The 23318-nt window shown below is 43.7% G+C and overlaps 2 protein-coding genes across 4 annotated transcripts in view; one reads left to right on the forward strand and one right to left on the reverse strand.

Moving 5' to 3' along the window:
- The window catches only part of HGSNAT (heparan-alpha-glucosaminide N-acetyltransferase), a 32033-nt gene extending 22600 nt beyond the window's left edge, over positions 1–9433 (forward strand). The window contains exons 11-18 of the mRNA XM_081166398.1: positions 468–583; positions 1761–1882; positions 2687–2813; positions 4741–4827; positions 5605–5682; positions 7103–7173; positions 7258–7370; positions 8635–9433. Coding sequence (XP_081022524.1) covers positions 468–583; positions 1761–1882; positions 2687–2813; positions 4741–4827; positions 5605–5682; positions 7103–7173; positions 7258–7370; positions 8635–8816 — 896 coding nt within the window. The 3' untranslated portion in view covers positions 8817–9433. The remainder of the gene's footprint in view (positions 1–467; positions 584–1760; positions 1883–2686; positions 2814–4740; positions 4828–5604; positions 5683–7102; positions 7174–7257; positions 7371–8634) is intronic.
- Positions 9434–9619: 186 nt separating this feature from the next.
- Positions 9620–23318, reverse strand: part of INTS10 (integrator complex subunit 10) — a 28161-nt gene continuing 14462 nt past the window's right edge. The window contains exons 11-18 of one of the 3 annotated variants that reach the window (XM_081166341.1): positions 21644–21726; positions 20824–20976; positions 20287–20395; positions 19831–19910; positions 17832–17994; positions 17196–17289; positions 11742–11819; positions 9620–10016 (exon numbers count right to left, since the gene is read on the reverse strand). In XM_081166341.1, coding sequence (XP_081022467.1) covers positions 9860–10016; positions 11742–11819; positions 17196–17289; positions 17832–17994; positions 19831–19910; positions 20287–20395; positions 20824–20976; positions 21644–21726 — 917 coding nt within the window. In that variant the 3' untranslated portion in view covers positions 9620–9859. The remainder of the gene's footprint in view (positions 10017–11741; positions 11820–17195; positions 17290–17831; positions 17995–19830; positions 19911–20286; positions 20396–20823; positions 20977–21643; positions 21727–23318) is intronic. The other 2 variants (XM_081166342.1, XR_014001266.1) reach the window with 2 other exon arrangements.

Below are 23318 nucleotides of genomic sequence, written 5' to 3' on the forward strand. Positions count from 1 at the left end.
GCTTCGCAAGACGACAATGTCTTGTGAGTTCCTGCTGGTTTTTTCCCCTCCCCCCCTTTTTCTAAGCCGCTAAGCCGCTTATCAGCTGATCCGATCAGCAGATAAGCTGCTAAAAGCCGCCCAATAGCGCTAATCCGCTAATCCGTCAATGGGCTTGCTTCGCAAGACGAAAAAACCGCTAGACGAAGAGAATCACAGAACGGATTCTTTTCGTCTTGCGAGGCACCACTGTACAGAACTGGGTTGTCCAGAGGTTATCATAGGATTAGACTCAGTCCCAGTTACTTCTGCAATAAATATTCTGAGCACAGTTAAGGCACCGATTAAAATAAGCAGCTGAAACATCTTAATATGAAACTACCATCTGCAACAGCATGTATTGTCTTCGCATCAGATCCAGATTTGAATCGGTTAGCTCTCTACTAATGCAGGACTTACCTTTACATTGCTTTTTATGCCTTCTGCAGTGTCCTGGGGCAACCTCCGAATTCCAGGTGTGCTTCAGAGACTAGGCTGCACATACCTTGTGGTTGCTGTGCTTGAGCTCCTCTTTGCCACACCTGTGCCTGAGAACAGTGCTCTGGTAAGTGAATGGCCGAACAGCTGGATCTGAACATAGGGAGTGAACAGAAGGCTGCTTTGGCCACCACTGCCCGCAGCAGCGCAGTCGTAGTCTAACTGAGGAAAGCTGAAATGGCTCCAGAAGTAGAAACCCTTGCTGTGCATACATTCTTCTTAATGAGTGCTGTTAAAAAAGTTACATGAAGCACTGGACAATAAATAGAAGATAAGGTTCATAGAAACAAAAAATTAGAAGCAGCAAGATGATACTAAAACCTAAACTCAGTACCCAATGAAATATAATGCTACCTATGTAAAACAGAAGGGATGTGGGTGGCGCTGTGGGTTAAACCACAGAGCCTAGGACTTGCTGATCAGAAGGTCAGCGGTTCGAATCCCCACAACAGGGTGAGCTCCGTTGCTCGGTCCCTGCTCCTGCCAACCTAGCAGTTCAAAAGCACGTCAAAGTGCAAGTAAATAAATAGGTACCGCTCCGGTGGGAAGGTAAACGGCGTTTCCGTGCGCTGCTCTGGTTTGCCAGAAGCTGCACAGTCCTGCTGTACGCCGGCTCCCTCGGCCAATAAAGCGAGATGAGCGCCGCAGTCCCAGAGTCGGTCACGACTGGACCTAACGGTCAGGGGTCCCTTTATCTTTTTATTTAAAACAGCAGCCATAAGAGGATGTGGCATGTAGAAGGAAATGGTCTTTTAGCAATAGCAGAAATATGCTGCACCTTCATTCACTGCTCAGACACAGTTTGTGGTCCTATAAAGGTGGAAGGGCATTTAATTTTGTAACTTGTTCTCTTTTTTGGCAACTTGTGCTGTGTCCCATTTTTATTGTTGTATTTCTCTCCCACACATAAATTAAAGCAAATAAACATGAAAGCAGCTATACTCTGATCAGTACTGCCAACCAAGAAAAACAAGTCCTTTTCCTGACATTATGAGGTGGTGAGCCACCTGTTTAAAGCCTAGATCCAATACCTAAAATAGAATAAAGAGAAAATCATATGATGAAATTAGAACCTGTAGAAAATGTTTGGGGGAGGGGTCACTTAACAAAGGCATAGGAAAAAACAAGCCGGAATGCTTTTAGATAGCCGAGCAGTTGTGATCAGTGGTGGTGCTTGTTCTTGAAGGCATGTCATCTGTTGGGTTACTCAGTCAAAATTTACTTTTTCTTCTGTGTTTCAACAGGAAGCTCCATACTCTGCTCTCCAAGATATTCTTCCATATTGGCCCCAGTGGCTTTTCATGATGGCGCTTGAAGCAGTTTGGCTGTGCCTCACCTTCCTGTTAAACGTACCTGGGTGTCCAACGTCAGTCAAAGCTTAGATCTTTTTTCTCTTTGTTTGCTTTTCTAAGTGTGGTCTTTTCCCGATATCTAGAGAAGTGGTTTCATTAGGACACCAGGACACCCACATTTTGGTGTCTGACATTTGGAAATCCAGATGACACCTTCCTTCCCCCCCCCCCACCCTGCCCCCAATTGACTTGGAGGCAGAACTTGCTATGACATTTTCACCTGCAAGCCTGTTTGAAATTAATAGAAGTTGTGCAGTAGCACTACTAGGGCCTTGGGCAGCCTCTGCTGATTTCAGCAGGGCTTATGTAGGGGAACTTCCTGGTACGGGGTGGGGTGAATAGTGCCCACAGCTCAATTCTGCCTATCTCCAATTCTGCCATTCTTCATCTACTACCTGTGGCAGTCACTTCAGGGTCGCTGCTCTTCTGTCAGGACCTCTGTGCAGAAATGCTGAAGTTTGGTGGATAATCAACACTAGGGGTTGCTGGCTCCAGGATTTGTGCCCTCAGTGCCTTTCCCAAGGACCCACAAATCCTGGAGACAGCGACCAGCAGAATGTCACGCTGCCTGTGACATTCTTGGGTGCTCCATGCAAAGTGAGAATAGCAGCCAAGGTGGGGCGGTGGGCTGTTTTCCAGGTGTGGGGTCCCAGCAAATGCCTTGCCACTCTGATAACCTGACAACTCAGGATGCAGATTTCCAGCCACGCTAGATTTCCCCAGAGTGCTGAACAAAAGGAGAGAATTGTCTCTTTTCCAATAACTCATCTCAGGCCACTTCCGACCATGTGGCTCACTTCCTTTTTTCCCCCTTCTAGAGGTTACCTTGGCCCTGGAGGCATTGGAGATTTTGGAGTGTACCCCAACTGTACTGGAGGAGCAGCTGCTTATATTGATCAATTGCTTCTAGGAGAAAAACACATCTACCAACATCCATCTTCTAACGTAAGTGGTTGAAGCTTCTCGTGCACCTATCGGCCATCTCCAAAATGAATAGATTATCAGTGGCCTGCTTAAATTTTTTTATCATCTGGTTATTCTTAAGAACAAAGTTACATGGCAAAATGTGGTGTGTATTTTTTTAGTTCCTCAGCTCTTTAATGCAGCTACCAGCTATTTGGCGCTGCTTTACTTAGAAGAGAGGTCAGGGTTCCCTTTACCTTTACTTAGAACTGGTGCTGGGTTTATAATTTACAGAAATGCAGTATTATTTTTAGTGGCAGAAGACATGGCATGAAAACACACATCTGACATCAGCTGAGGAGATAAGCTTCACTCCATTCAAATATGGAATCATGTTCTATAAATGGTTGCTCAAACGAAATCAGCACCCTGTACGTTAATTGTAGTAGCTTTATAGCCGCACACTCCAGGATTAGTCAAATTTCACTCATGCCAAAAAATGAGGCAAGGTCCAGGAGCAAATCTCACTAAGGTCGTTTATGCGGCCAAATTCTTAACTGCAGTGATGCTCGATAGCCAAGAATGCACAAGTGAGGCTTCATAGCCAAGCAAATACTGTTTAACAGGTTGTTGCTATCACTACAGCAATATTGCAACCATATCAGTAACTCCAGTGAACCGACTTTGGGTTTCTTCAGTTGCTGTTCCATCTCTGAATTTCTGTGAATGAGATCAGTAAGGGGGGGGGGGTGCTCAGTGCAAGTGTTACTTTCAAAGTGCAGAGAGTAAGTGCACAGGCCCCAGACTTTCCCCTAATCTCACAGAGGGATTTGGGGACAGAAGTAACATGCAAGCAGACAACATTTCTGAACACTGAACAGTGATTCCAGTGCTAAACCCAAATTGGAACCGCGGAGAATAAATACCAGAATAGTATGTGGAAAAGGTAAGACAAAAAAGGAGACTCTAGCTTAAGCAGACTTGTAAGACTAGAATAACATGCACATTTCCACACACACACACGTAGCTGATAAATCATATTCTGGTTAATTTTAAGGAAAATCAAGAGACACAAAATATGGGGACTTAGAATTATCGGACTAACATAGCTAAGAGCTGTTATGAACTCTCAACATATGCAGACAAGAAGAGAAAAACAACTGAATCTTCAGCAGGAAATATGCTTAAGTTACAGATTTCAGCAGGAAATGTGCTTAGATCAGGATATTTGGCATGCCAGTCTGAAAAACATCTAAATTAAGAAATGCGGAACCTAATGCAGGGAGCCTTTATACTGTGTTTGGAAACCAAATTTGCTTAGCTTGTCTGGAACAAGCAAGGCAAGGAACTGGATGACTAGGGCATCTCATTTTAGGAGGTCAAACTTAATTTTTGCAAATTTCTTCAGTGAGGCGTCTTAAAAAGGTGTTTTCGGATGTGAGGAATTCAAATGTGCTATAATTTTTGTGATTGAACAACATCTAGCTTGGTAAGTTTACATTTGATGAAGCAGCACATAAACTGTTTTGGGAAAACCAAAGAATTTTAATTTTTCCTTCTGAAAATGTCAGCTAATGCATAAAATAATAATAATACTTATTATAATAATATAACTGCAAGTACTTGGCAATCATTTTCTATGCAATTTTACACACCTTTTACTTACCAAGCAAAACTACATTATATTAACCAATAACTTTGTATGTGTTGCTTTTTATTTTATGTTTGTTCCAGTTGTATACTGGATATAATAAAACAAAAATAATAAATATAATAAAACAAAAAATAATTCAAAATTCTCTGATCTAACACTGCTTAGTTCAGATGGTGAGGAAGGACTCCAGTAGACCCCAGGTACACTCTTTGAAGCAGGGATACCACCACCTTGTCTAGAGAGTTGGGACCATGTTATAAAACACCTCGCAGAAAGTCTGCCAGCCTTTCATTGTGTGCACTTTTTCATTTATAGGTTCTTTACCTGACTACAGTAGCCTTTGACCCTGAAGGAATTTTGGGAACCATCAATTCTGTTGTCATGGCATTTTTCGGACTTCAGGTAGGATACCTTATTGCCCCATTTAGGCAGGAAAGCTGTATGGCATATTACTGTAAAACGCAGGTGTTGTAGTGATGAAGTTCCTTCTCTACAGAGCATAACAGCCCAAACCTATAAACTTGTAGGGCGTATGAATGGCTATCCCAGAACATCTCTCCATAATATAGTCTTGCAGATAGGACGCAGTGTTCAGTACCATGGACGATTGTCCCAGGATAGAAACACAAAGAATCCATCTCAAAGAGGACAAACAAACAAGAAGGGGGGTTAGAGATTTCGCATAGATATTTTGAAGTACCATTATTATGTAAGACGTGGGGAGAATGTTTGCATCAATATCTTGGAAAATCTGCAGAATTACTGAGTTCTACTTTAGATTTTGGTTGTAGTGCTCTTGTCACCATTGCGCCCCCCCCCCCAAATTTCAGTTAGTTAGTCCCTTTCCCTATTAAACCCATTCTAGGCAAGGCCAATGTGAGAGAGCCAGTGTGGTGTAGTGGTTAAGAGCGATAGACTCGTAATCTGGTGAACCGGGTTCGCGTCTCCGCTCCTCCACTTGCAGCTGCTGGGTGACCTTGGGCTAGTCACACTTCTGTGAAGTCTCTCAGCCCCACTCACCTCACAGAGTGTTTGTGTGGGGGAGGAAGGGAAAAGGAGAATGTTAGACGCTTTGAGACTCCTTCAGGTAGTGATAAAGCGGGATATCAAATCCAAACTCTTCTTCTTTTCTTCAATGTTCATGTTTCCAACATTTATTTTTATTTTTTTACTTCTAAGGCAGGAAAAATTCTCATGTTCTACAAAGACCAGCACAGACAAATAATGCTCCGTTTCTGTGTGTGGAGTATAGTCATGGTAAGTCTCAAATGCTGTATTAATACAATTCAAGTCTCAAATACCGAATTAATTGAATTCAAAGTCTTTCCTTCCCAATCCTTTTAAAGCTTTTTTTTCTTCTGAAGAATTTAGTTCAGAATAATCCTCTGTTGAATATCTTTTTCTGTGAATACCTGTTTCAAAACCCATCAAACCTCATTTTTTATTGCTGCCTAATAAAAAATCAACACCTATAATTCAGTACAGAGTTAAGGCCTAAAGGCACCTAAACCTGTGTTGGACAATGGTCTATATATCAGTAGTAGTAAAGAGCACGAATATATGGATGTTTCCCCCAGTGGAGGGGAGTAAGCAAAGGGGTTCCACTAGGATTTGTTTTGAGACTGGTGCTCTTTAACATGCTCACAAATGACCTGAAGTTAGAAGTAAGCAGTTAGGGTGACCAAGTTTGCTGATAGCACCAATTTACTCATGGTAGATAAAACAATAATAAATTGTGAAGGATTCCAATCTCTCTAAACTGAATGTGTGACAAAGTGACAAATACAGTGGAACCTTGTGTTACGGACGGGATCTGTTCTGGAGGCCCGTCTGTAACACGGAACTGACGCAAGCCGAACGCTGCGTCTGCGCGTGGCGCGATATAGCGCTTCTGCGCATGCGCAAGCGGCAAAACCCAGCAGTAACCCATTCCGGTACAGTGGTACCTCGGGTTACATACGCTTCAGGTTACAGACTCCACTAACCCAGAAATAGTACCTCGGGTTAAGAACTTTGCTTCAGGATGAGAACAGAAATCGTGCTGCAGTGGCAGCGGGAGGCCCCATTAGCTAAAGTGGCGCTTCAGGTTAAGAACAGTTTCAGGTTAAGAAAGGACCTCCGGAACGAATTAAGTACTTAACCCGAGGTACCACTGTACTTCCGGGTTGCTGCAGGACGCAACACGAAAACAAATAACCTGAAGCGGACGCAACATGAGGTATGACTGTATGGTTCAGTGTAAGTAAGTGTAGAATGATGCACAATTGGAGCAAAAAAATCCTAAATTCACATATACACTGATGGAGTCTTAGCTGGAGGGTCCGGCTGACTATGTGGATATCTCTGTAAAAATACTGACCCAGCATGTCATAGCTGTGAAAAAAGAAATATATGCTAGGGAGCATCAGGAAAGGGATTGAAGAATAAATATGTCAATATCTGAATTCCTTTGTACAGATTTATGGTGCAACTACACCTGGAATACTGTGCTTCGTTCATTTGTTTTAAGTCACTTTGGAAGTTTATTAAAATGAAGGGTAGCAATTTCAGTACAGAACAGTTCTGAGTCTGGGATGATAGGCTTTCTTTCATCTTTCTCTGTTAGATTACTTTGGCTGCTTTTAGTGTCAGGATTCTTTTTTTACAGTTAATAAACAGAAAATTACCTGTTTTTCAGGGTGTTATTTCTGCTGTATTGACCAAAGGCACAAAAGACCAAGGCTTTATTCCTGTCAACAAGAATTTATGGTGAGTAGAATAAAAAGTCACTTCAATGCTGTATGGCAGCATTTGCTAGACATTTCCTGAATGGCTGTTTTGAAATTCCTGCAGGTCCATTTCATACGTGACAACACTGAGCTGTTTTGCCTTTGTGCTTCTGCTGTTAGTGTACTATCTTGTAGATGTGAAGAAGGTGTGGTCAGGTGCTCCCTTTTTCTATCCAGGTAAGTGTGCTTTAAAGGAAATTGTTCTTATTTGAACTAAGTAAATACAGAAATGGAAGGGGAAAGCATGAATATACCCTGCTGGGTTTCTTTTTAAAACAGTGAGGTTTCCAATTTATTCCATCTAAGATCCTTGCTTGGTTTCTAAACAATTCTGAATTAATTTTGGGAGTCTGTGAAATCAGTTTTCTACCCAGATTTAGTATTTCAGATTGGACATTTGCCATGGTTGCCCCCCACCCCCTTCAATATGTAGTGGTTTGCTGGTTGCACCCATCAGTCACTGAACACACTCACCACTGCCTCTAGCAGGGAGTAGGCCTAGCGGTTGCTAAGCAACTGGCTCATCTACCTCAAATCAGCAAAGCATCCCTGTTCAGACATGTGGTGGAAGCAGGAGTTCTTGTGGCAAGACCAACAAGCACAGAGTAAGTCCCTGGGATGAAGACCAATCTAAATGATAAACATCAGTAGGAAAGTCTGCTTAAGCCTCTCTGTTCCAATCATTCATTCACTCAAAATCATCTTCTCTAGTCAGCTTCTCTAAGCAAGGTGGGGAAACAGAGCCATATTCATCCTCCTGCAGGATGAGAAAGCAGATGAAGTATGTGCGATTTTGAGCAGAAACCTGCTACTCTTCTACTCCCCGTCAAAGTTTCTAATACTGCTTTTAAGTTTGTTTGGTTTTAAAAAATGGTGAGAGATGGTTCACACAACTGTCTAGTTTGACCCTGAATAAATTGACAAACCCAGAAAAATTAGGGAAAGGATAAAAATGTGAGTCTTGTGAAACCCTAATGGCAATCCTGTTGGGTGTCTCCTCCTCCCATTTGCGAGATAAGAACATCAGGATATTGGGGAGAGACAGGCAGGTGTTTGAATGCCAAATGGAAAACGTTTCATCCATTTGGGCCATGAGACTCAGTGGTGGCAGTGTAGTAAAGATAAATGAGGGGAAACACAGAGCACAGACTGCAGGTTCAGGCAGCAGCCCAGAGTTCTTCTATGCTACACACTGATAAAACATTTTTTCAGCCTTGTTTGTCACTAAAACATGGTGTCAAGAGCAGAAGACTACACAGACATGCCCCTAAAGCATGTTCTTTTGCTCAACTCCACTCTTGAGTTTGGCAGAAACAGCCTACATCACTTTTATCTCAGGTCCAAAATGCCAGCAATCGTGCTCTGTAGCTTAACAATTCCTGTCATGCAGTATGGCTGTAACATGCAATTTTTCTGATGGCATTCTTGGTCTCTTTCAAAGGTATGAACTCCATTCTCGTCTACGTTGGGCATGAAGTATTTGAAAACTACTTTCCTTTTAAGTGGAAGATGCAGGATACACAATCCCACAGCGAACACTTGGCTCAGAACCTAACTGCTACATCTTTATGGGTTATCATAGCATATATACTCTACAGGAAGAGAATATTTTGGAAAATCTAACTGACGAAGCCAAAGGAACTTGTGGTATAAGAATACTGGATTAATTACTCCCACCATATTGATGTTACATTTTTTTAAAGAAAGGGATCGTGTGTTTTGTTTACATTCCAGGTCATCTCGAAAAGACTCTCATATTTAAAATTTGCTGACCGACTTGCCATTTAGCTAAATCAAGGCTTCTACATATTTAGTGTATCATTCCATTTCTAACTCGACACACTGAGCAGCTTTTAAAAGCTGAGCAATTTGAAAGGACTTTCACAAGCTGATAGTCGCTCTGTTACATGCGTGGTTCACAAGAAGACGCAGAAGAAAATAAAAAATATTTTTTAAGAGACTGTTACCATGCCAAACAACTGTGCCTGAGACTGGCAGAAGTCAACCAGGAACCTTTTCATCTGCATGCTGTTGCTGTTTGTGGGACATTACTCAAAATGACAAGAGTGGAATGTGAGAGGGTCATTAATAAGCTCTTGAAGCTCCAGCATGGCTCCATCCCAAGATAGACCGGACTAGGCCAAACCAATGAGCTAAGAGCTCTAGTCTCAGCCGTGCCTTTTCAACTTGCTAGCTTCCTTCATCCTGATCGCCTCAGAAAAAAATTGACGGTAATTCCACCCAGAGTTATAGATTCTTTGCTGCATGACACCTTGAGCTAATGGCCATTCATTCTTCCCTCTTCCAAGATGCACAAATGGGGATTATAGGATCATAGAACTGTAGAGTTGGAAGGGGCCCTGAGAGTCTGGGGGTTTAAGGCTGAAGCCCAGCACTTTTTATCAAAAACTTAACTTTCAAATGCATTTTAAAAAAACCTTTTTATTTACATTACACAGCTCAAAGGTTTTACTGAATGGTGCTTGACGTTTTGATGGTATGAACCACCCATTGAGACTTTAGTTAACCATGCTCAACTAGCACTCCTTCAGCAAGCTGAGCTATGGATTTCAGGGGAATTCCAGTCTGGCATCAAGGCAACCACATGGCTCTCTACTCTGCTTGCCTGTCCTTAGCAAGATGTTCCAGTAGAAAGTTCATGGTACTCAGGTCAGCGTCTGAAGGAGCAAGATCTTCTCATTGATGCAGAATCTGTGCAACACGGACATCAGATTTTCCCCACAGCGCGACACTTGGCGCTCCATTGCCAGGCGGAAATCCTCCTTTACGCCTTTGGTTATTCCCCTGGTAACTGTGTGATGCCTGCAATTATAATACACAAAATAATTAAAACGGCATGGAGCTACCATCTCCATTTAAATATTTTTGCATTCTGTGTGGGTTTTTGTGGAACCTAGCTTCCCAGCTTAGCCTTTCTAAGAACATTCATTAAGAAAAAAAAGTCCTGTTCTCCAGGAATGCCATACTTTCATCACAAAATTACACAACAAATCTCCGCCTGATTTTTAAACCTCTGGGCAACACCCTAGCAAGGGAGATTCAAGGATTTTTCATGTATAAAAAGAACAACTGCTACGAATGGTATTTTCATGTTGGTGTGTCAAATAGTGAAAGAACCAACACAAGGTGCTTTGCCAGTGTAAGTTGTTCGCCCAAGGCAAGGTAAAAACAGATTAAGAAATGAGCATCATGCAATCGCAGAAAGTTGGAGATGTTAGCAACTAATCTGATCCCTGCCCAAAGACTAACTCTCTCTCGGAGAAATTCATTTGAAGCCCAGTAAGGCCAGTCAGTCTCATTATTATTGGTCATAACACTAAGCTTCTTTAACAAATACTACTACAGCCCCAAGCTGCAAAACTGCCCCATCAGCATATGAGGATAATGGAATTTGCTCCCCCTGCTGCTGCAACTGACCCACTAATTTTCAAGCAATTTGGGAGGGAAGGGGAAGATGTGCCTTCCACGGCTATTAAAACAAGCAAAAAGGGTTCATTCCATGGATTGGGAATCAGGATGTCAATAAGAGAAAGAACTGTTAGAGCCTAACAGCTACACATCTACTAAACACTGCTACAGCTTGCCTTGTGCTAAGTAGGACATTGCAGAGCTGCAATGCCCGGTTGCAGAGACTTCCAAAATAAGAATGGGACACAGGCAGCAGGCAGGACTTGTATACCACCTAAACTTATATGTTATTGTGACAATCTTTACCCAAAATCCAATACACACTACCCCACAACAAGTGGATATAAGTGTGTGCACCCCCTGAAAAAGATGGCTTCATTAAGTAAATGCATCTAACTAGATTGAAAATAACTTTAACCCCTGCACACCTCACAGCATAATCCTAACCATGTCTACTCAGAAGTAAGTCCTATTCAATGAGACTTGCTCCCCCAAAAACCTAGTATTTTAAATGGTATTTTGCCCTGCTTTTTCAGTGCTTCCATCTTGCCCAAGCAACATTTTGAGAGGTGGGGACTAACTTCCTATTCCTGCGCAAACTGCAGACAGAAAACGGCCAACATATTTTTGCAGTGCTGAAGGATTATTAGCAGAAATGTGCATAGGATGGAATTTTTAACTGCTGATGGCGAAACAAATCCAGATCTTAGAGGCAAAGAAAACGGGAGCAAGCAAGTACAGGCGAGGGTAAAAGGCAAGAGAACCTGGCAGCATAATTAACATATTTAATAATTGGGGGGGGGGCTTCTTTACCCAATTTTGAATAAAATAACAGACTGGACTGTCCACAAAAATCTATCTGGGGCACCATTCTTGTTTGATTGTAGAGAGACCCATTTAAAAATAGAGTAACATACATGTGCCGGTAACTTATGGAAAAACAACAAAAATGTTAACAACTGTAAAAAGATGGCTTTCCAAGTGATGTAAGGCACAAATGGAGAACGAAAGCATGGATAAAAACTACAGAGTTAACAAAGGGCTGATAACCATGGGCAGTAAAACATATTGACAAAAAAGACAGCACACTATGAGCAGGGAATTTCCCCTGCTTGGTACCTGTCAGCAGTCTGCATGCTGGGCTGTAGTACAGGCATGAATTCCTGCTGCAGTAACCCCAGCGGAGGGCTAGAAGTCCTTTAAAAAACAGCAAACAGCAGCATTCAAATACTCACACCAACTTCCCCTGTGCTACACAAGTCAACGCTCCAGAACACCAGACACAGAAAAGAGGAAAGGGGCTCCAGACCAAGAGCCCAAACCCTAGTCCTGAAGGCACACAATGGATCTTTCGTTTGCGATTCGGAAAGCAAAACGAACTAAATCCAGTAAGCTTGGGGCTCCCAAATGCAGTATTGGAGAAGCCAGTGCAAGTTAAAACAAAAACCAACGGCATAATATGAACTACATAATACGTTGTATTTACAAAGAATTGCGAACTGCGACAAAATAATTCCTGCGTCATGTTCCTCAGCGGATGTAGCAACATTTTAGCCTGGAGTCCCAGCAAATACTCATTCACGTTAAAATGAATAACGAAGCCCTGCTATCCTCTTCTTCTTTGCAAAGCCCCCCAGGGAGGACCAGAGAAGCAGCAGCGGGTGTTTATTCCTTTCCTTTGGCAGTCTTTTCTCCACACACAGGTCTGCAACTGTGGGGAGGGGAAGACGTGGTAGTTTTTGGAGAAAACGGACTGGAACATAAATGGTTAAAGATTTTCTGGCTAGGGGAGAAGCATCCTTACACACAACTGCATTGCAGCATTTACTTTGGCTATGGGTCCATACGCAACAAAGCAGCAATTGGTTTTGTTCTGCTATAAAGCCCCAGGGATCTCTTTTTGCAAACATGTATTTATTTAAATACGGTATATGTTTGCAAAAAGAGATCCCCAGGGCTTTATAGTAGAACAAAAGTACATACTCTGGGAACATTAACTGTAACAGGATGTCACTTAAGTTTTGCTGTTCGTTTTGGTTTTCACAACTGTTAAGGTACAGACGAGAGCTGCTCCCACATTTGGCTGGCTTCAACCTTATTGAATCCTTTTCCAGCTTTAGTGTTAATGTTACAAAGCAAAAAGCTATAGTAACTTCAAGGAGATGCAAGTAAAGCAGATAAAAGATTCAGAGATGCCTCAAACGGGGGGAAATTTGGTCCAAATGGTTGTGTTTGATGCATTTTAATCAAGAAGAAAATATATTTCCCACACTCATTTAAACTAACCAAAGGGGAATTATCCAAAGGCCTCCAGAGATGGGGCAACTAAGCTTTTTGTAAAGGCAGAGGGAAAGGGTGGGGAGTGCGCAGAGTGTCTCCCTGACGGGATGAGCTTGCAATTCTGGTGAGCCTCTTAAAACATCAGCAGCAAACATGAATCAGAACCACAAGTTAGCCCGCTTTCTTCATCATTCAATATATAATTAGATTAAGTTGGTGGGATGTGCTTTGATAGACATTTCAGAATCTTTTCCATTCTGCTTCTCTACAGATGCGCTGCCAACCCCCAATAATTCGTGCAAGATAAAAGAACAAAATCAGCTTTATTTCAACATAAATTTGACCTAAGGGGAATGCAGTTGCTATAGGCCTGCGGACAATCAGGAAATTAGACCCGCATGAAGTTCCCTTGTGGTCAGCAGACACACAAGGAATAACTTGTTTCAGCTGAAGAGACAGCTGGCAGAATTTTATGCCCCTTCTGGAGAGGGGAACTCTGGTGCTCAGAATATAGCAGCAGGGCCACTTCCTCAAATCCAAATGCCTGGCACACAAGCTTCAACTAAAGATCAGATCCAGCCCGAGGTAACAGGCTGCAACTGAAAGGTGCAGAGGCAGAAGGAACTCAATGGAGTCAGAAACTGTCCTATTCTAGGGCAACTACTCATGTGATCACGATCCACCCCAGAACATGGAACAGGGTGGGTTGGCCTGCTAACCAGAAGGGAATCCATAGTAAGCCCAATTTGCTATTATCAGTCAACAAGGGATTTGAAAAGCCATGCTGGAACCTCAGGTCAGGACAACTATACAGTGGTACCTCCGGTTATGAACTTAATTCGTTCCGGAGGTCCGTTCTTAACCTGAAACTGTTCTTAACTATAGGCGTGCTTTCGCTAATGGGGCCTCTTGCTGCCGCTGCGCCGCCGGCACACGATTTCCATTCTCACCCTGGGGCAAAGTTCTCAACTCGAGGGAACTCTTCCAGGTTAGCGGAGTTTGTAACCTGAAGCGTTTGTAACCTGAGGTGTTTGTAACTCGAGGTACCACTGTACCTTGGCTGCACAGAACCTGCTACCAAAAGGCAGCATCAGAGGCAAAGGCATCTATCCAATAAAAGGTAAAGGAACCCCTGACCATTAGGTCCAGTCGTGGCCGACTCTGGGGTTGCGGTGCTCATCTCGCTTTACTGGCCGAGGGAGCTGGCGTACAGCTTCCGGGTCATGTGGCCAGCATGACTAAGCCGCTTCTGGTGAACCAGAGCAGCGCACGGAAATGCCGTTCACCTTCCCGCCGGAGCGGTACCTATTTATCTACTTGCACTTTGACGTGCTTTCGAACTGCTAGGTTGTCAGGAGCAGGGACCAAGCAACAGGAGCTCACTCCGTTGCAGGGATTCGAACCGCCAACCTTTTGTCCTAGGCTCTGTGATTTAACCCACAGAGTTAAGTCCTAGGCTCTGTGGTTTAACCCACAGTGCCACCCGCGTCCCTAACACCCTTCCTTACCAATTAATCCTCCACCTGGTTAATTCGCCAGGCAGCTTGCAGAAGTAATAACCTCTAAGGCAAGCATAGGCGAACTATGCCCACCATCCCTGACCACTGGTCCTGTTAGCTAGGGATGATGGGAGTTGTAGTCCCAAAACATCTGGAGGGCCGAGTTTGCCTATACCTGCTCCAAGGCTTTGGGGGTGGTGGGATCAGATGGTGAGGACCTCCTTTGGAGCAGACAAGTCTTGGACAGTTGACTAATCATAATTGTGAGCAGATTCATACTTCTCTACCAGGATAACTCCTCCGCAGCCACTATCAGGGTCTCCCTCCCCCAGGGGGCCTTGCCAAGCAGTCATGTGGCCCTCAACTTGCTCTTTTCCTCCCCAGGCAGCTGTGGGAAGAACCAATCTTGGCATGAACCACAGGCTGGACTCGCTGGTGAATGCTCCCTTCCCTTTCTCATCCTTTCGGGTGGGGAGATGGAAGAAAGCAGGCATAGCTTGGCAGGAAGAGAGAACTGTCTCATGCAACAGACGGAGAAAGCGGGAGATTGTTCATTTCTAACATTGCTGCCAGATGTAGTCTGGGAGCAGCAAAAGGGTTCCTGCTCTCAAGCGAAAGGTGGAAGGTGTCTCCTTTTGCAAGTCTGCTAGCCGTGCTTTCACAGCTAGAGGAAGTACCCCTTTCCTGCCCCGATTCATTTACTGATAACCAAAATGCTATATAGTCCAATGCATTTCATTTCACTGCATATTAGGGTGGGGAAAAACAGGTGTGGAAACAATATTATTGATCTGCTGCCCTCATCAGCAAGTGGCTTCCATTACCTAATGGAAAGTAAAGATTGGTCCTGCCCATCTTTTGGGTAGCAGTGTGCTGTATCCCCTTTCCCCCAAAGCATGTATGTTCAGATGGGCTGAGTTGTGACCTCTTGCTCCAATGGGCACACTGGTGCCCCCCCATCACATCCTAAGAAGCTTCAGCATCAGTTTTGACATCAGCAAGTGAAGTTCACAGCATTGTGCAAAGGGACCCCTGACCATTAGGTCCAGTCGTGGCCGACTCTGGGGTTGCGGCGCTCATCTCGCTTTACTGGCCAAGGGAGCCGGCGTACAGCTTCCAGGTCATGTGGCCAGCATGACTAAGCAGCTTCTGGCGAACCAGAGCAGCGCACAGAAATGCCGTTTAGCTTCCCGCCAGAGTGGTACCTATTTATCTACTTGCACTTTGACGTGCTTTCGAACTGCTAGGTTGGCAGGAGCAGGGACCGAGCAACGGGAGCTCACCCCGTCAAGAGGATTCGAACCGCCAACCTTCTGATCGGCAAGTCCTAGGCTCGGTGGTTTAACCCACAGCGCCACCGACGTCCTTGTATCTACCATACAAATCATAATTCAGCATCCTGAGAACCTAAGCCACTTAAAATAAATAAATAAATAGTGAGCTTCTACCAGATCCTCTCTCCATTATTATTTCTTTCCTCCTCCGTCTTGATCATTTATCCAAATCTCTCAGAGATATGAACACCTATGAGGACTGACGCCTTGTGAGATTGTTGTCATCAGCCGAGGCATGCTACTAAGCTGTCACCCTTTTTTGGAGATTGCCTTGCTTCTCCCCTGTCAGAGCCTAGTAGACTCATTGCTACCCCAAGCTCCCCTCACCCTCATTCCCATGGGATGCTCCGTGTCCATCCTAGGGAACAAATTCCATGCTACCCTTTGACTGCCAATGTGCGGAGCCATTTCAGGGCTGCCATGAATTTCTGAATATTTCTACTCAAATGAATGGTCACTTTCTCAAATTCACTCAGGCACGTGTCAGGTACTGAGAAACATCAGCTGATGGACATTCAGGTATACCAAAAAAATAAAAAAATTGAGAGAAGCCACAATAGTGGCTGAAAGGAATATGAACAGGAGGCAAGGGAAAGAGACTGGACACAGGAAGATGTTTATAGAGCTACCAGGGAACATGCCACTGGATTCGGTACCCCAAATATCATAGGACTCACATAACCCACACCTGCCGAAGTTGGGATACACTCTGAAACAGTCATCATACCCTTATAGAACTAAAGAGGCAAAATAACTTTTCCCTCATAGGAAAAGTTAAAAATGGATAAAAGCCATTCATTCAACAGCCTGAAGCAATATAGCTGAGCTTACAGGGGTTTTTTGTGACCTGCTTTGTGCGATCTATGGAAAGGGAATGTAGCAGTTTCCAGTTATCAACCCACCTGGGGATTTCACCATGACAGAACTCTCATTTGAGATTCCTGGACTAACCAGCTGCTGACTTTGCAATTGTTTAAAATTATTTGTTACCTGCTCTTCATTGTTACAATCATGGAAGACTATACGCTTTTAGACAAAAGGTCTTGCGATTCTGCCCTCTATATTAAATGGAGCAGTCTGCTTGACAATAATCTATGCGGCTACGACATACCATCTCCCTAGCATTGTGCCACAGTTGGAAACATTTTCCCCTCTAAGCCACTTAAGTTTTTACATCCCTGCAGAGACTTAGCACTTACTGGCCAGGCTTCACACAGTCCCACTGCACTGACTAGCTCACCCACAGTTGATTCCAATGCCAAAAATAAGTTTAAAATTCCCATTTCCCCAATATATTGTATGCATTTAGTTGCCTGCTTACCTGGAATTTTAAATGTACAACAGACACAGACCTATCAACTTAAGTCGGATGCTTTCCAGTACGTACACTGCTTTAACTAGCCACATCACATAAATTATATTCTCATCAACTCTAAAATTGGAAAAAATAGTCTTCTTACTTTATCAACATTCCCTGATTTGGCAACAATTCCAAGTGAATTTTTCCTCCTTCTTGTGTTCTTAAATAGGCAAATTCTTCCAGCATATCAATATCTGGAGCAATTGTTCAGGTCCAAAAAGGAAAGATTTGAACACAGGAAAAAGTATTACTATGTGTTTTGCAAGTGATCTTCAAAATCCTGTTCCTTGTTATTGTCCTAGTAAATCACTTTTTGTTTCCCCTTTATTAACTGTATGCAAATGGATGGATTTAATTTATCTTTTGATGTAATAAGCTAGTATAGTGTTGGCTGCGGCACATTGACCAGTCTTGCAATAGGAAGGGGACTTTTTACACTTAAAGGTATCCAGCAGTTAACACATGCCATAGTTCCCATGAACAGGTTGTCCCACAAACAGAAGTGTCTGGGCCCCTGGGCCATCCTAAATGTCTATCACCATTCTCCTGAGTCTCTCTCTTTCCTCCTGCTCCATCGCCCCTTCCTTTCCCAACTATTATAAAACTTAAATTCCATTCCATTAGACCTCTACCCCACCTTTTCTAAGATCAGACCCCTCTTCTCTTGGGAAATTCTGAAACTGTTAGCTTCCTGAATGGTTAAGCTGGTCTCATGGCATTTTTGGAAAAAGGATACTTGTAACATAGTTGAAAAAGTTTTCATACTGGAAGTTTCCTTGTAGGCAGATTTTGTTAATTGCTTTCAAGAACAGGTTTTCTCCCCTTGGCCACTCCTGCTGCAGCAACACAATCACGTGACCCAATGCCATATCGTCTCTGTTGTCTGTGAAAGCTCTCAGCTGCAAGGGGGAAAATGCAGAGACACGTAAGAGGAGTTGCTTCCCATTTTGCATGTGAATCTCATTTCCTGAGATTCTGCCAGGCTACAGATTACGACAGTCATATCTATCCACAAAGCACTGGTCTAAGCAGCATGTCAATGTAGACGGCTGGCAGAACAGAACCTACAAGTTCAAGGAACTGTTCAGAATCTCCAAAAATACCATATTTTTTGCTCTATAAGACTCACTTTTTCCCTCCTAAAAAGTATGGGGAAATGTGTGTGCGTCTTATGGAGCGAATGCAGGCTGCGCAGCTATCCCAGAAGTCAGAACAGCAAGAAGGATTGCTGTTTTCGCCGCTTAGTGATCCCTCTTGCTGTTCTGGCTTCTGAGATTCAGATTTTTTTTTCTTGTTTTCCTCCTCCAAAAACTAGGTGCGTCTTGTGGTCTGGTGCATCTTATAAAGCGAAAAATACGGTACTTGTTTTGCTTTTGGAATGAGGCTGAATCAGTCGCAAGCAGACTTTAGAGACTTGTGACACAACACCACCACTTAGCATTCAAAGTAATTTGTGTCATCTCAATAATTCATAGAATTGTAGAGTTGGAAGTTACCCCAAAGTTCATCTAGTCCAAACCCCTGCAAAGCAGGAATCTCAACTAGATCAGACATGAGAGAGCTCTTATTAAAAAGGAGAGTCCACCACCTTCTGAGGGAGCCTGTTCTACTGTCGAACAGCTCCCACTGTCAGAAATTTCTTCCTGATGTTTAGTCAGAATCTCCCTTTCTTGTAAACTGAAACTGTTGGTTTGATTCCTACTCTCTGGAACAGGAGAAAACAAGCTTCCTCCACCCACATTGTGACAGCCTTTTACGATATTTGAAGATTGTTATCAAATCTCCTCTCATCCAGGCTAGGTAAAGGTAAAGGGACCCCTGACCATTAGGTCCAGTCGTGACCGACTCTGGGGTTGTGGCGCTCATCTCGCTTTATTGGACGAGGGAGCCAGCGTACAGCTTCCGGGTCATGTGGCCAGCATGACTAAGCCGCTTCGGGCAAACCAAAGCAGCGCATGGAAACACCGTTTACCTTCCCGCCAGAGCGGTACCTATTTATCTACTTGTACTTTGACGTGCTTTCAAACTGCTAGGTGGGCAGGAGCAGGGACCGAGCAATGGGAGCTCACCCCGTCGCGGGGATTCGAACCGCTGACCTTCTGATTGGCAAGCCCTAGGCTCTGTGGTTTAACCCACAGTGCCACCCGTGTCCCTCATCCAGGCTAAACATAACCAATTCCCTCAACTGTTCCTCATAAGTTTCCAGACTCTTGATCACCTTGTTCACCCTCCTCTGCACACATTCCAGCCTTTCAATATACTTTTTAAATTGTGGTGCCCAGAACTGGGCACAACTGCAGCAACACTGTAAAGTAGACCACTAGTATTATCATGATATTTCAGATGGGGTACTGTGGCTTGCCTTGGACACCTGGTTGGGTTCATGGAGGATACAAGCTTTGAACCGGAGACTCCCTTAAGTCACAGCAGAGCCTCTTAGTCAATATGCTAGTTCATATAAAGCAGTAAAAAAAAAAAATCCTGTTTTTGAGGGAGGAATAATATAACAATTGGGAATGTTAATTTGGAGCAAACATAGTCAGAAAGTTTATTGCCAAATCTTGTAAACTCTTTCAGTGGATATAGGTAACCATTACCCACTGATGGTAAAAATCTTCCCTTCCAATTCTATGATTCTGCTTAACAGGATCATAGAAATGACCAAGTCTATCCACTCCAAAAACCAAGTGGTAACAAGGCATATTTTCCTCACTACAAATGGAATAACAGCTTACCTTAAAACAAGCTAACAGTAACCGTAGGCAATAGGGCATAATTGCTTTACTGGTACATGGCCAGAGCTTCAACTCCGTAGCTAAAGACAAATGACAGATTGATAATTATTACAAAATCTGTGACTTTGCTAAGAACCAAGTCGCAACAGTTAGCCATTAAAAATAATTCGCAATTTGCCAGTGCCACCTCTTCTTCCCAACTCAATAACATCTGTAACAAGAACAGAGATCCAAATCATCACAATTTAACCCAGTGACAGATTGATTGATTGATTGATTGATTGATTGATTGGAGGGGGAAGGGGGACCTCAGGGGAAAGTATTTATGCTTTTTTGAAAAGGTGTATTTTTAGCAGTTACTACAGACTTTTTCTGAACAGACTTAGGGGCTAGATCACTAGGATTTTTAATTCAGAGTTTTCTTGTCTGCTATTCAGAGATCAAGTAATCCAGTACCTTTCCTGAATTTGGACTTCACTGTAGGCTGCTCTTCCGGAAGCTTAACCCCTTCTTGTATGGGAAGCACCATGTAGCACATCAGGTCAAGTACCTTTTCACAGGTCAACTACAAGAAAAAAGATCAACGATTTTAGAAGCGAACCCACACAAGCCAGCAGATAAGCCACAATAATTAGACAGTTAAGATTGTCACTATCTTGTTAAGGGGTTGATTCAGGCTGCCTGTAGAAGCCAATGGTCCTTCTTGATTTCTGCAAACAGAATTGGTGTGAAAAAGCATAGCCCATCTTGAGCAGGAGGCTCCCCAGTTTTGCTTGCAACATCCAAGCAATGATACAGAAGTTATAGGGGTAGCACCATCCCTTTTCTGAGCCAATGGGAGGAAAGACTACAAGAGTTTTGGTTGGCATCCCCAGCCCAGTTGAGAATCTTTCTGAGACCTGCACTCTGTCCCATAAATCCCACTCTTTGCAGCAGGTCAACAGCAAGAAAGGGAAGAGGCGGGCTAGGTTAAGGAGGAGCACAGAGACTTACACGGTATTCTCCAAGGGCAAAGTGACAGGTTGCAAGCTGGATTAGGGATCGCTGGTTCTCTAGGGATCCTTGCCCCAGGATCTGCTGCGGAGAGTGAGATCCCTGCAGAGCCGATAAGTGATGCAAGCTGGCAATTGCTTTTTTATATTGACCCTTTCCAGAGACAGAAACAAAAGACGGATCACTCTAATTTGACCATTTTCAGAAATCAGGGGTCTTTAGGCAACAAAATACTACACTTTCTATAAAGCTAAGTTTAAAAAACACCACGCTTAATATTAAGAACAGAGACAAGACTACTACTACTACTACTACTACTACTATTTACATGTGCGCTCTCAGTTACAGCAGCTTCTTAAGGAGGGTGAGCATTATTACACCCATTTTGCAGAAGAAGAGCTGAAGGCTGAGAGAGCACAGCTTGCCTAAGAGCGCCTGGTGAATTCATGAAAGAGGTGAGATTCTCGATTCATGGCTCTTTGCTGCTAGTTACACCAGCACTATATTTACTGTATTTCTACAACACTATCGGAGGGTTCAGAACACTTAAAGGACATTGCCTCAGCAATGCTCAGAGCAGCCCAACTTTTGATGGCTACTGCTGGGGACAGGGCTGAGTACTGATGACACCCAAGCAGGAACCCTGAAGTCCAAACCTTGTTTGCTTGAGCACAGGTACGCAGAGTTGAGCTTCATGTGCTCCCACTGACAGCAGCTTTGAGAGGCAATATGCAGCCATTGTTTGTTTAGGCTGAGTTCCTACAGAAAAGAATTCTTGGCTAAGCATTACAGTAAAACGGAAGGAATCTGCCGCTTTTACCTGATAGATGATCATATCTGTGAGGAAAATCCGCAGCCAGAGCCAAGTATCGGTCTTCCACGACACACAGATTCTTGTGAATTCTGCAAAATGAAATGGATTACAGTGGTACCTCGGGTTATGAACTTAATTCGTTCTGGAGGTCCGTTCTTAACCTGAAACTTTTCTTAACCTGAGGTACCACTTTAGCTAATGGGGCCTCCCGCTGCCGCCGCGCAATTTCTGTTCTCATCCTGAAGCAAAGTTCTTAACCCGAGGTACTATTTCTGGGTTAGTGGAGTCTGTAACCTGAAGCGTCTGTAACCTGAAGCATCTGTAACTCGAGGTACCACTGTACAGGCAAATATATCAGGGCAATTGCTTGCTTTAGCTCTCACTGCAAGCCTTCAGGTAAAGACAGCGCAGAAATACACTGGCCTGAGCTTGGTAGTGAACACTCTTCAGACCTTGTTCTCAGGCCTAGACCCAAACTGTGCTGCTAGACAACCTGGTTCTTTTAGAATAGAGATGGAGGAACCTCTTGAAGCCCAAGAACTATATTTCCTTCTGGAAAGCCTTCAGGAGGGTGGAGGGAGGGTGGTTCAGATGTCAGTGGTGGGGGCCCTGGTCAGAGGCAAAAGAGGGTCAAGCAACGAGCGAGTCGAATACACTTTTAAGCCAGTCAAAAACACTCAAGGAGGGTGCAAAGCAGGGTTGGGGAGAGTAGTTTGGGAGGGCGTGTGGTCTTGGGAGAGCTTCAAAGGTCAAATAAAGGCCCAGGGGGCTGCATCTGGTTCCTGGACCTGCTGTAGGAAGTCAAAATTATAGATGTGTATACTTGGGGGGAACCATATAAATAAAGTTTGGGAGCCCCTGCTCTAAAAAGGGGTCAACCACTCCCCATGTCAACAGTTCATTTGGGATCACCAGGCTGGCAAATGAAGAACCATTTGCTTCTACCAAGGCTTTCTGTGAGTCACAGTAGAGCAAAGACTCAAAAGACACTTGTCAGTTCCCGGCCAAAAGGCACAAGACCTGAATGGAACATGATGTAACTGTCAAGTTCCAGAAGCATATCTATATATCTATATACCTATATACATATATACATATACAGTGGTGCCTCGCAAGACGAAATTAATTCGTTCCGCAAGTTTTTTCGTCTAGCGAATTTTTCGTCTTGCGAAGCACGGTGTCAGAAGTTTTGGAAAAGCTTCAAAAATCACCAAAAACCTCAAAAAAGGCTACCACACCGCATTCTATGAGTTGCTCCTCGAAGTCAAGTCGCAACTGTATTAACGGTGTTAAGAAAAAGGAAACAAACTTGAAAAAAACGCAAGACGTTTTCGGCTTGCGGAGCAAGCCCATAGGGAAATTCGTCTTGCGAAGCAGCTCAAAAACCGCAAAACCCTTTCGTCTAGCGAGTTTTTCGTCTTGCGAGGCATTCGTCTTGCGGGGCACCACTGTATATCTATATATCTCTATCTCTATCTATATATAAAGGTAAAGGGACCCCTGACCATTAGGTCCAGTCGTGACTGACTCTGGGGTTGCAGCGCTCATCTCGCTTTATTGGCCGAGGGAGCCGGCGTACAGCTTCCGGGTCATGTGGCCAGCATGACTAAGCCGCTTCTGGCGAATCAAAGCAGTGCAAGGAAACACCGTTTGCCTTCCCTCTGGAGCAGTACCTATTTAT

Source organism: Podarcis bocagei (assembly GCF_964188305.1).
Source record: "Podarcis bocagei genome assembly, chromosome: 13".
NCBI lineage: Eukaryota > Metazoa > Chordata > Lepidosauria > Squamata > Lacertidae > Podarcis > Podarcis bocagei.